This window comes from Periplaneta americana, chromosome 11, assembly GCF_040183065.1.
Source record: "Periplaneta americana isolate PAMFEO1 chromosome 11, P.americana_PAMFEO1_priV1, whole genome shotgun sequence".
Lineage (NCBI taxonomy): Eukaryota > Metazoa > Arthropoda > Insecta > Blattodea > Blattidae > Periplaneta > Periplaneta americana.
The window spans coordinates 103,387,966-103,400,540 of NC_091127.1; the positions used below are offsets into that span (position 1 = coordinate 103,387,966).

Below are 12,575 nucleotides of genomic sequence, written 5' to 3' on the forward strand. Positions count from 1 at the left end.
TAACCTTTAGTTGTATAGCTATGCTACCAGAGCCTGTTAAAGTTCCGTCACGGACAGAATAGTTGGGCAGATCAGCTTGTTAATTTTCCACATTTGATTTCTGTAACTAATTTCGTGTATGGTATAATTTCATTATTATTATTATTATTATTATTATTATTATTATTATTATTATTATTATTATTATTATTAAAAATTATCGTTTCTTTAACGACGCTCGCAACTGCCGAGGTTATATCAGCGTCGCCGGTGTGCCGGAAATTTGTCCCGCAGGAGTTCTTTTACATGCCAGTAAATCTACTGACATGAGCCTGTCGCATTTAAGCACATTTAAATGTCATCGACTGGCCCGGGATCGAACCCGAAACCTCGAGCACAGAAGGCCAGCGCTATACTGACTACGCTACCGAGACCGACATTATTATTATTATTATTATTATTATTATTATTATTATTATTATTATTATTATTATTATTATTATTATTATTATTATTATTATTATTGCAATTAATTTAAAGGTAGAAAGACCTCAAGTCGATTTTTCTACTCCAGTTCTTGCAGTATTCAACACGCTTACACCCACCATCTGATAATAACGAGTTCCCAGAGTTTGATTTTATTCCCCAGTCTAGGTTTTGAAAATCTTCTAATGTTCACAGGAGCGGCAACGGGCTGTACCCATGTCACTCGGGTCTCAGCGTTTCTCATGACAGCGTGTTTACTGCCGAGCATCGAACTCCACACTCCAGCTCAGAGGACCTGGATACGGCACAGAGTTCCTCCTCCCTCTCAATCCAGCAGCTGGTACTCCCAGGAGTCCGAGTGAGTACCTTCATTTCATTATCTCATTATTAAGGTTCGAATAAAGTAGCTGTATCAGAATAGGTTGTATAGCTGTATAGGATAGGCTGTACACCTGTATAGGAGAGGACCTTGACTTGCTTCAGACTAAGTAAACACTATCCCTTCCACTAGCTAAACATCTACCTTCTGGGAAGAGCACTGCCCACCCCAAGCTGAAACAACGGTAAATGGATAGTACAGTCGGTAGGAACTGAATATTCGTCGTCACTACTGTCGGCTAGAGGACACGCAACAAGGGATGGGAGGTTATTCGAAAATAATCGGTTATTTTAAAATTAATTTCACCTGAAGAAGGTTAACTGGTTATTTTCTGGTTATTATTATTTGGAATTTTAAAGTCAGCAAATTAGTCAGGAAAACAAATTGAGAAGTTATTTACAATAGAAATCAAATAACAATTAGCAACCAACTGTAAACCAACCAGAAGATAGTTGAAAGAACGTCATTAGATTTTGAAGATCCCGAGTAGCTCAGTGGTAGAGCATTGGTACGTTAAACCAAAGGTCCCGGGTTCGATACCCGGCTCCGGAACAATTTTTCCCTCGAAATTATTCAAATCAACTTTACAGGGAGTTATACCTGAAAATCTTGATTTGCATCATCAATGACGTCCCTGAGTACAAATATACGAGTACAAATAACAACAGGTTATGAAATTGAATTTAGTTAATTACTTGACTCACATTAGAGTCATAGTAAGATAAATAAAAAATGCATCATTTTTATAATAATAATAATAATAATAATAATAATAATAATAATAATAATAATAATAATAATAATCTTGATTATGAAACATTTTGACGGGAAATTTATTCTCCTATAACCAATAAATATTGACGTAAAAATTTCTCGCCGTTTGAAATGCTTCAATACCCGCAGATATATTATAAGTCAATCAGAGAAAGTCAGCGATTAAGATAGGCAAAGATTATTGATATTAAATCGAATTCTCATTTCATTTTACCGTCTGTGGACAGATGAAGTAAGAAAAGCAGTAACCCATACCCACCTAGGAATGACCTACGAGACAATTTGTATACAGAATTGATTGCATAGAGTGCAAAATAATAAAAGTAAACTATGTTCGACTGACATTAAATTTGAGATAGACTTAAAATACATTTGATTCGATGGATATTTTAAAAAATAACCGGTCATCCGGTTATTGAGGAAAATAACGGGTTATTAGGTTAAACCGGCAAGCAAGAATAACCGGTAATTAACCGGTTAACCGTATGAAGATAACCGTTTTCAAAATAACCGATTATTTTTGCCCATCCCTAGCAACAACTAGTTAATGTTTGTAAATAAAACACACGGACCAAGGATGCCTATCCTGATACAGCTACTTTATCCGAGCTTTACTCATTATTTTATATTGAGTGCGGCCGATGTAAGATGTGTGTATGTTTGTGTGCGTGTGCTCGCGCGCTTTGTAATGTTTTCTGAACAATTCTGGATTCTTATTACTGCTACGAGCAATGAGTTAGGAATAAGAGGAATAGGAAATATTCACAGATAGTAAACCTCATGTTAAGTGGCCGTTAAAAGACCCAAACGGAGATGGAATGATGAAATCAAAATGAAGATCTAGTGTGTATGCTATAAATTAGGAAATTGAAGATTTAAAAAGAGTAGTTAATTAATTAATTATTTCGGAGTCCGTGGATAAACTAATCATAACCGTTCCCCTACGCTGGTCTGCAAAAGTATTTGCAATAGCAACCAAGATGTTGATGAGCAGAGAAGTCTGTCTGTAAAGGTAGTAAATAGTTGGACTACAAAGAGATGGTCATTAATTTAATTTCTTCTAGATTACTCTCACTTTATTTATTTATTTATTTATTTATTTATTTATTTATTTATTTATTTATTTATTTATTTATTTATTTATTTATTTATTTATTTATTTATTTATTTATTTACTTATTTATTTATTCATTCTGGTGTAGTTAAGGCCATCAGGCCTTCTCTTCCACACCAACAGAAATACAAATACTGTATAATAATAGAAATAAAAAGGAAAAATCACACTATAAACAAAGTAAAGCCACATAAAAATATACACAGGTTGCAGTCACACAAACTTTAGATGAGTGATAATTATTGTAAGTGTAAGTAAGTGAAAAATTACGTTTCATCCAAGAGGTGGAAAGAGGTATTACCTATTGTTGTTGTTTAGTCTACTGTCCGAAGACAGGTCTGAACCTCACAAGTGATACCAAGAACACCACTTACGAGGCAATTAGGCCAGGAGATATTGGGGTAGAGTGGCCAGTTCCTTTCCCCCTCACTTGTATACATCGCCGACTAGCTACATATACATTAATTGATAAATGAGATCTATTCAGTCAATACTTAACATAAAAGCACAATAAAATATGTTATAACAACATTTAAACAAATTTAAAACTGTTTAAATATGTTTAAATATTGTTATAACATATTTGATTGTGCTTTTATATTAAGTATTGACTGAATAGAACTCATTTATCAATTAACATTGAACTTAACTGAACCAATATGCCTTTAAAATTACATATGCACTAGTCAGACTTCAGATGCATTAAAACAATGTATTATTATTATTATTATTATTATTATTATTGTTATTGTTATTATTATTATTATTATTATTATTATTATTATTATTATTATTATTATTATTATTATTATTATTATTAGCAATAGTAGTAGCAGCAGAAACAGCAGGAGTAGGAGTGCTAAGAGTGATAGAATTACTGTACGTTTTCTGATAATAAATGCTAACGAATTTCATTTATACATTTACAATATTAATTGAATTACGGAAATAGGTTTATAATAATTTATGGTATTGGAATTTTTCATATTTTCTATATCTCTAATTACAATGAACAACAAGAATTTTGCTCCGACTTAAAACAATGTGTCTCTTATGGTTTGGTGTGCTCTGAATCCGAAAATGCATCTCTTTTCTTCGTATCACTTAAAGATATACTGTACTATGATTTCACTTTTTCCTAAGCGCTCTCCCAGGACATTTGGCGCGAGTTGGGGGCTGTAAATCAAAACAAAAGCTAATGCATTTTATGAGTTTATTACTTGTTTTCTGTTTCTTATGGTTGTTGGCATGTTGTTTTGTACTTCTAATAAATAAAAAGATATCGGTCCCATCTATTAAGTAAATTTCATAACAGTTCAAAGTGAGGTATATGCAATGAACAAACAAGGGTGTGGTTTTCAGTATTTAAAAGAAAAGTTTACCATTTTGAGTGAAGGAAAATTAAAAGAGGGCATTTTCATCGGTCCACAAATTCACAAAGTTATAGCTGACTCTTTATTTGAGAAAAACTTTCCGTTACAGAAAAAATGGCATGGAGCGCTTTCAAAGACGTTTGCTCAAATTTCCTTGGAAATTCTAGGACAGACAACTACATAGAACTTGTTGTGGAAACAGTGTCAAGTGCATATGAAAAATGGGGTGTAATATATCTATCAAAATACACTTTTTACATTCTCATTTGGATTCCTTTCCTCCTAACCATGTAGCGGTAAGCGACGAGTATGGGTAAAGATTTCATAAAGAAATATCTGAAATGGAAAGGGGATATAAAGCAAGATTATCATCCAGCATGCTTGCGGACTATAGTTGGTTCCTTGTAAAAGACAGTCCTGGGTCTAGTTATAAACAGAAGTCATCCATAAAATTCTTTTAAATGTAAGTTCAAATTCCGAGATTTTTCTCATTATACACATGAAATGTTTTTATTATTGTGTTTTAAACTATGTAACATCATTTTTGTATCTAGTACAATTTTTCAAGTGTTATGGGGCATTTTTCATCCCTGGTGTATTATAATTTTACCAGTAGCAGTGAAAAAATTTAAAAAATAAGTTTTTTCCATTTAAAAAAATCAATTTATTTTCCCCGAAAAATAGTACGTGATGGGGCAATTTGGATTTTAAATTCAGATTTAGGGCACTCATATTAGTAATATTCGCATATTTTTATGGATTTTAAATTCAGATTTAGGGCACTCATATTAGTAATATTCGCATATTTTTATTTCGAAGCAAGACAAAAAGTAAAAATTTGTTGTTCAGTGTTTTCAGATTCCGGAAGCAATCGAGATAACGAAGGTCGACTGTAGTTGAATGGCTGGAGATTTGTTGGTTCGTTACGGTTAGTTAATTTGACTAATTTTTACAATATGTTACTGCCATGGATATCAGCAGAAGGAGCGATTCGTTAAGTTGATGAATCACTTTACAGACTAGCTGGAGTTGAGTTAAATCCACTCAAGAATATGAATTAATACCACTAGAAGGCTTGTGACTTGACCGAATGACCTGAGTGATTAAGGTCACCGGGTTGGTATAAGGCATTTGTTTCCAGACGTGTGAAATGAGAAAGTGAAATTCTTCCGGCAGCCGGAGTCGAATGTGGCGCCACGGAGAGTCGCGTGAGATGTCAAGCCGTTACCGCGACGGACGGGGGCGAAGGCCATGGGGCCTCTTGCGATTCCCGAGAACTGTGACAGATTAGTTCTGATAGATGACTTCGTCCAAGGCAATTTGTCGGACTGCGGTTACTGCAGATCCGGTCACGTTCCTAGAAGCTCTGTGTAGACATCGCTATGATATGAATACGAGTATCCAACACTGGCAGAGGAATAATATGAATTTAGAACTTATGTCATCGATGTTGTTCTTGCGGTTTATAAGTCAGTGTCTGTCATTGCTTTGAAAAGTTTTACTGAAATAGAAAGTTTCAATATACGGGTATAAAATTTTCGTTCCCAAACAAGTTAGGAAAGTTATCGGCTAGCATATCCTGGAGTTTCAGGTTTCAAACTCTAACCTTAAATGATTACGTCAGGACGCTACGAAAGGTAAAACCTAGTTCGGTACATAATAATAATAATAATAATAATAATAATAATAATAATAATAATAATAATAATAATAATAATAATAATAATAATGGAACATGATAACTCTGTAAGTGGGATTGCTACTAAATTGAAATGGTCTGTCCAGCTACTTTTTAACCACATAAACGCACTAACATCACGAAATTAGCGTTCTACAAAATATTAGTGCTACATATGGCAGGAATTATAATTAGATCGATGATAATGCTGAACTAGTATATATAATATATATTATAGAACATAATAGTAAACATGATACACATTAACTGCAAATACTCTATATGCAATATATTCAATTGATTCATTTAAGAAAATCAGCTCCATTACGGTAAAGAAAAATGTATATTCTTAAATTATGAAATTCATATCTTTTACCATAACTGTCAGTAAAAGTTTGATTAAGCTAAGAAAATGTTCTTCCTACGTCGCAATACATTACAGTGACACAATTATATTAACAAAAATCAATGTACAAATTAACAATATTTACATTTTACACAATATATACAAAATACAGATCAAAATGAAATATAATATAACATAGATTGATGAATTAAAATAATATTAACACAAAAGTCTGAACGAAAATGCAACTTACTCAGTATTAGAATCAGATCACAATGTAGTCGTAACTTGGCGTTTTACAAATACAACACTGACGATGGAGCGCCTATATTGTGCTATGATTCATATTTTATGCATACCTGCTTAAAATACTACCCTGCTTATGCACCCATAGCTAACGAGGCACCTTATGCATCGACGTGACTTACCAGAAGAAACTACTCGATCTGCTATACGTTTGGGAACAAAAATACGCTGCCTGCACATAACATAGGAATTTCATCCAAGGCTACAAAAATGATTATATTCAGAGAAAAATCACTGATTAGTTATTAAATTAGTTAAAATAATACACCAATTGAGCAAGTAATAATTGGTGGCGCGACAACCCATGAAGGGCTAATACCGAGTAGACTACTGTGGCCTCACGTCTACATGCCTCAAGAGATATTAACGATCATCCAACAAGCATGAGTGTGAGTAACGCGTGGTCAGCACGATGATCCACCTTAACAGTTGAACAGGTCCCCACTTTTAAATGTTACCTAAAATGTCATAAGATTTTCAAGACTTTGGCCATCATAAATACCATATAGGCTACTTCAATGCTTTCGAATTGGAATCCAATGGAATTTCGGGATGGGGTACTACTATCCAGCACTGCGATCTTTCACAATCTATTGCGATTACTTTCAAGCTAGGCACATTCCCAAACCCAGATCGGCTGACTACACTAAGGTTCGCTGCGTACCCAGGTTCCGAACAGGCAATCTCCTCATCCCTAAGCCAGCCTCCTCCGTGCGTCGCCAGCCAGAGTTCAAGGAATGCTATGGAATTATGACGAAATGGAGAAATGTTGACGGACCGTGACAAAAACCCCAACTGTGATCTTGTCGCTACAAGTGCCATTAGCCCTATGGATTTTTCAATGCAGAACCCCAGGCTTCATCGGGACTCAACCTCGGACCGTCTGCGTGATAGGCTGAAGGTCTGATAACTCTGCCACCGCATATTTCCCTAGATTCTTTTGTGCCACATCTTCTTGTTGCTTTATGCCGTGGAATTTGCTTTGAGTAAGTTCGGTAATACAGTGCGTTCGTACTCGGCCGGACCGTTCCGTGGCGGCCTTGGACTGGGTGAAGATTGGCACGCCTGCCGCCAGAGTTACATGTAAACGACCGCCAAGTCATGGGTACGGAATACTAACTACTTGCTAACATTAGGCTTACCTGCATCACAACAGGTGTTGAAAGTGATGACCTTCAACTCGAACACATTCCGTATATCTCCGAAAACAATTCTGGTTCACTCGCAAAAGTTCATCTCAACTGACTGCCTGTATTTCTCTCGTGATGTTCTCCTACAATTCTTGTAACGTGTACGGATTTGATGCGTACATTTTATTCTTTAACGTTCCCCGTAAATAAAAATCGCATGGAGATGGGACAGGGGAACGAGGTGGCCACAATCCTCGACTAATTATTCTGTCACCAAACACACTTCGCAATTCATGCATAGAATTCGCAGCGGTGTGCGCTGTAGCTGAATCCTACTGAAACCAGCCACTCAATCGTTCATTTCTTGTTAGTTGCGGAAAAAAAATTATTTAGAATTGAAGTACATAAACGTGTGGATAAACTGTTGTGTCGAAAAATATGGGACCAATAATTCTACTTGCACTCACTGCACACCAAACCCCAACCTTTGCAGCGTGGTGAAGAACTTAGTCCAATATCTATTGTTCTGAGTAGAAACGTAACCGTGAAGATGAAACCACGCTTCATCAGTGAAGAACGTTAAAAGTGGGTCCACGTCGCCATTATGAACGGACTGCACAAACCAATTGCAATAATTAACCCTACTTACTGGATCTTGTGGTTGTAAAGCATGAACTACAGTTACCCTGTACGGCTTAAGATTCAGAAGTTTCGTTGCAAGAAAAGCTGACGTCTTGAAATGTTACCCTCTTGTGCTAAACGTCGCAGTGATTTGCGGGATGAGTGCTCTAACCGGGCCCCTACTTCATCAAGCTTCTCTTCTGTCAGTACATGGCGTTGTTGAACACGTTTCTTGTTCAAAAAAGATCCTGTACGTCTGACTTTATTGACAAGGTCATAAGTAGTTGACCTGCTAGGAATTCGAACACCTGCAAACCGATATTCAAATTCTCTTGAACACCTTCTTGCAGAAGAGTATTTCACATACGCATCATAGAGAAAAATACGTTGTTCTAAAGTGTACTCAACCATTATAAATAGACACTTTATCACCACGAGACAACACAATTTTACTCACAACACGCGCACAGATGTCTATTCCTAACGACGGATCCAATTCGACTGACTGACGCGTCAGCGGTAGCTACAGCGCTACTCTCTTTACCCAGTCCTAGGCCGCCGCTGAACGGTTCGGCCGAGCTACGAACGCACTGTACTATTTATATGATTTTTCAAGTTTTATTAGTAAGTTACGTGTCTAGTTTGCCTTTCATTGCAAATATTTAGAGATCGTGTTTAATTTCTTGTCTATAATTTATACAACCTATAGCTCTGTACAGACGTAGACCTATTATCTGTTCGGCAATACGTTTACTGATATCTTGTAGGCCTATCTTCAATCTCGAAGTTTGAACTCGAGAATATAACTGAAACGGATAGTGCTTACAATATGAGCATAAATTGTAATAATTTACAAATACTATATGGCATAATGAGGACAAAATTGTGTGCGAAAGCAAGAATTGATACACGACGCCATATCTGTGTGGTCTAAGGTATCACATCTTGGACTATATTTATAAATGGAAAGACATATTTATCGGTGACATTTTCCGAACGACACGAAAAATGTTTGAGAAAATTCAACAGTCCTATTGTGACATTACAATCCCTCATCGTTTCTGGAGATCGCCATTCTGAGAATTGCTTGTAAATCTCACTGCATTCATCGTTCTTTACACCTGTCATGTGATGAAACTGTATAAAATTTGATCCTATAATAATTTATGACATAACTGCACGCAATGCTGATTTCTATTCATTTATTCAGTTTTCATAGACCAAAATGTCTGCAGGAGGATTTTGTTACACAGCCGGCCTTAGGCCTATAATTATTACTTGAGTGCTTTATAACTTCCGATACATCGTTATTATAAGCCTACTTAAGTGTCGCTTCTTTTCACTTTTTTTTTGTCAGTTCTAGAATGTCATATCATAGTGACAGTAATAGCTTTCCGGGACATTACACTGAACAACAAGAATTTTGCTCCGACTTAAAACAATGTGTGCCTTATAGTTTTGTGTGTGCTGAATCCGAAAATGCATCTTTTTTCTTCGTATCACGTAAGATTCTTAAGATATAGTACGATTTCACTTTTCCATAAGCGCTCCCAAGGAAACATCTGGCGCGGGTTGGAGGTTGTAAACCAAAACAAAAGCTAATGCATTTTATGAGTTTATGACTTATTTCCGGTTTGTTATGGTTGTTGGCATGTTCTTTTGTACTTCTTATAAATAAATAGATATTGGTCCCTTATATTCAGTAAATTTCATAACAGTTCAAAGTGAGGTCTACGCAATGAGAAAACAAGGGTGTGGTGTTCAGTATTTAAAAGAAAAGTTTACCATTTTGAGTGAAGGTAAATTAAAAGAGAGCTGATTCTTTGTTTGAGGAAAAACTTTCCGTTACAGAAAAAATGACATGGCGCGCTTTCAAAGATGTTTGCTTAAATTTCCTTGGAAATTTTAGGGCAGACAACTACATAGAACTTGTTGTGGAAACCATGTCAAGTGCATGCGGGAAAATGGGGTGTAATACTATGTCTCCCAAAATACACTTTTTACGTTCTCATTTGGATTTCTTTCCTCCTAACCTTGGAGCGGTAAGCGACGAGCATGGAAAAAGATTTCATCAAGAAATATCTGAAATGGAAAGGCGATGTAAAGGAAGATTTTCCCCGGAAAATTGTAAGTGATGGGGGAATTTGGATTTTAAATTCAGATTTAGGGCACACATATTAGTAATATTCACCTATTTTTATTTCAGATCAAGACAAAAAGTAAAAGTTTGTTGTTCAGTGTTATTGTTCCAAAATGAATCGAAGACCTTGTTGCTATCGATGCAGCTTTGTGGTAATGAGTTGGACTCTTGATGTGAGGCTACACTCGGATGTGAGTTCGAATTCCGATTGGGCTAATTACCCGTTTGTTGTAGTTTTCGAAATTATGTGTAGCTTAACGAATCTCATTTGTGCGTTTCTTTAATGGCTGTCACTTTAGATTATGTACGGGAAGAATAAACGAGCGCCAATTAACGCAGCCAGCCGCGTTGTCTGCAGTTCTGCCATAGGAAGCGATGGTAACAGGAAGCGAGGCGGTTTGTACAGGATGCGGAAGCTGTTCTGACATCTGATGTTCTGGTCCACCATTTTACCGTTTGATTGCCTAGAAAAACAATTCATTCCGCATGCAAATGAGAGCGGAGTCTAAATGATCTTGTCTTGTAAGACACTTCTTAATGAATCCCGACGTTGATACAATGAAATGACCTCGGGAAAGTGCAATCTTCTACTGTGGGAAACCACACTCCAGGGGCGTGTAAAATCCACTTTGTGAAATTATTTCTTGCATTAAAATCGCACTCTAGGCTTCTGAAGGGCACGTTAAATAAACTTTTTTTTTTATTTTACGAATTATATAATATAGGTATATTCATCCTTCTAGTGGTTTTTCCGTGGTTTCACTAAGGCGCTGAGACAAAATGTCGGGATGAGCCCTAAAAGAAGTGTCCACAGAACTACATTCCCCTCCCCTACAAAATTTCGACATTTTCCCCAATTAAAACCTTCGAAATAGGATCCTTGGATTTCGCATACTGTCTTTGGTGCATGGGCGAGTTTGCTCGAGTTCCACTCGTACAATGAAAGGGCTCTGGGCGTTCCTGCCCTGATGCTGTTCTGTCATGCTTCTCTCCCCTCCTACCTTTATGTGGTAGCTATTAGGTTACGTCCATTTTCGACTTTCTTCTTCAAAATTCTCTAGAATTCCTTCAGTGGAACAGCGAACTCGGAGTGGGGCTAGTGGCCAACAGGCTTGGAGCTCACATATTCAGTTTTTCTCAGCCCCAAATTCTCTTGCAAATAGATGTGCTTCGGTTTACCTTTTTTTTTTTTTTTTGAGGATTTTTCAAATACGTCCTAATGAGTTGAATTGAATAAGTTTATTATTTTTCAGTCAATGACTTATCATATAGTATTTAAGGACTGATTCCTTTATGTTACATATGTATGAACATTTTCATCGCACATGCGACATCATCAGATACATTTTTTTTATAATTAATCAATAAATTATGTTAACCTCAATTACATCAATGCATGTAAACACAGTGAACATCAAATAACAAATATCCATGAAATAAAACAATAAAACAAGAATGAGTAGTTAAGGTTAAAATACAAGATAAAATATATAAGAGTAAAAACATTTACAATTTACACTGATATATGACTCTGGCATGTGCACTTTTTCTTTTAAAATTTGTTCGAGATTTCTACAGGTTGTAGTCGCATTGGAGAACTTTCAAAGAACACCGCCTAGAATAAGGTATTTACGCTGAAATGAACGGAAATACTATTTCAGCGAGTTCCACAGTTACTTTAAAATTAATAAAATACAGCCGTACAACGAATTGTCTTTTTAGGTTCTGATAAGCAAAATAGATCATTTGAGGCCCTAAACTACGAATTAGGTTTTTTAGATCCTATAAAATTTAAGTATGTTATTCGTTGGTACATAAAACAAAAAAATAATAGTGATATTAAGAGAGTAACTATAGATAGAAACAGAATAGCTTCGAATCTAAAAGCACGGGGCTTGTTTATCACTTTATCTCATGAAAGGAAAAGGCATTAAATGAATCCAGGTTCTGCCGAGTAAATCTCCATTTTGTTCTTTATTTTTGTGTGAAAATTGCGTTTCTTGTGCATCATTCCCTTTCGAGTTGGCTCATTGACTCTAAATATGAACTTGCCGAGGACGTACATAACTTCTCTCTACTCGTACGACGACATTTATGAGTGGTTAGACTTTCGAGTAACGCATGTTGTAAATTGCAGACATCACCCTTATAATCAGCACCTGCGCGTGTTGGTTCGTTTTATTAACAAGTTTGTAATCTTATCTTATAAATAAGAATTGCGAGGAAATTAAAACTATGGTTCATGTCTT

General features: G+C 35.9%; 1 protein-coding gene across 6 annotated transcripts in view; it reads left to right on the top strand.

Moving 5' to 3' along the window:
* The window catches only part of LOC138709217 (uro-adherence factor A-like), a 1,183,483-nt gene that overhangs the window by 824,420 nt on the left and 346,488 nt on the right, over window positions 1-12,575 (top strand). For all 6 annotated transcript variants that reach the window (XM_069839807.1, XM_069839810.1, XM_069839808.1 and 3 more), the window contains one exon: window positions 661-823. In XM_069839807.1, coding sequence (XP_069695908.1) covers window positions 661-823 — 163 coding nt within the window. The remainder of the gene's footprint in view (window positions 1-660; window positions 824-12,575) is intronic.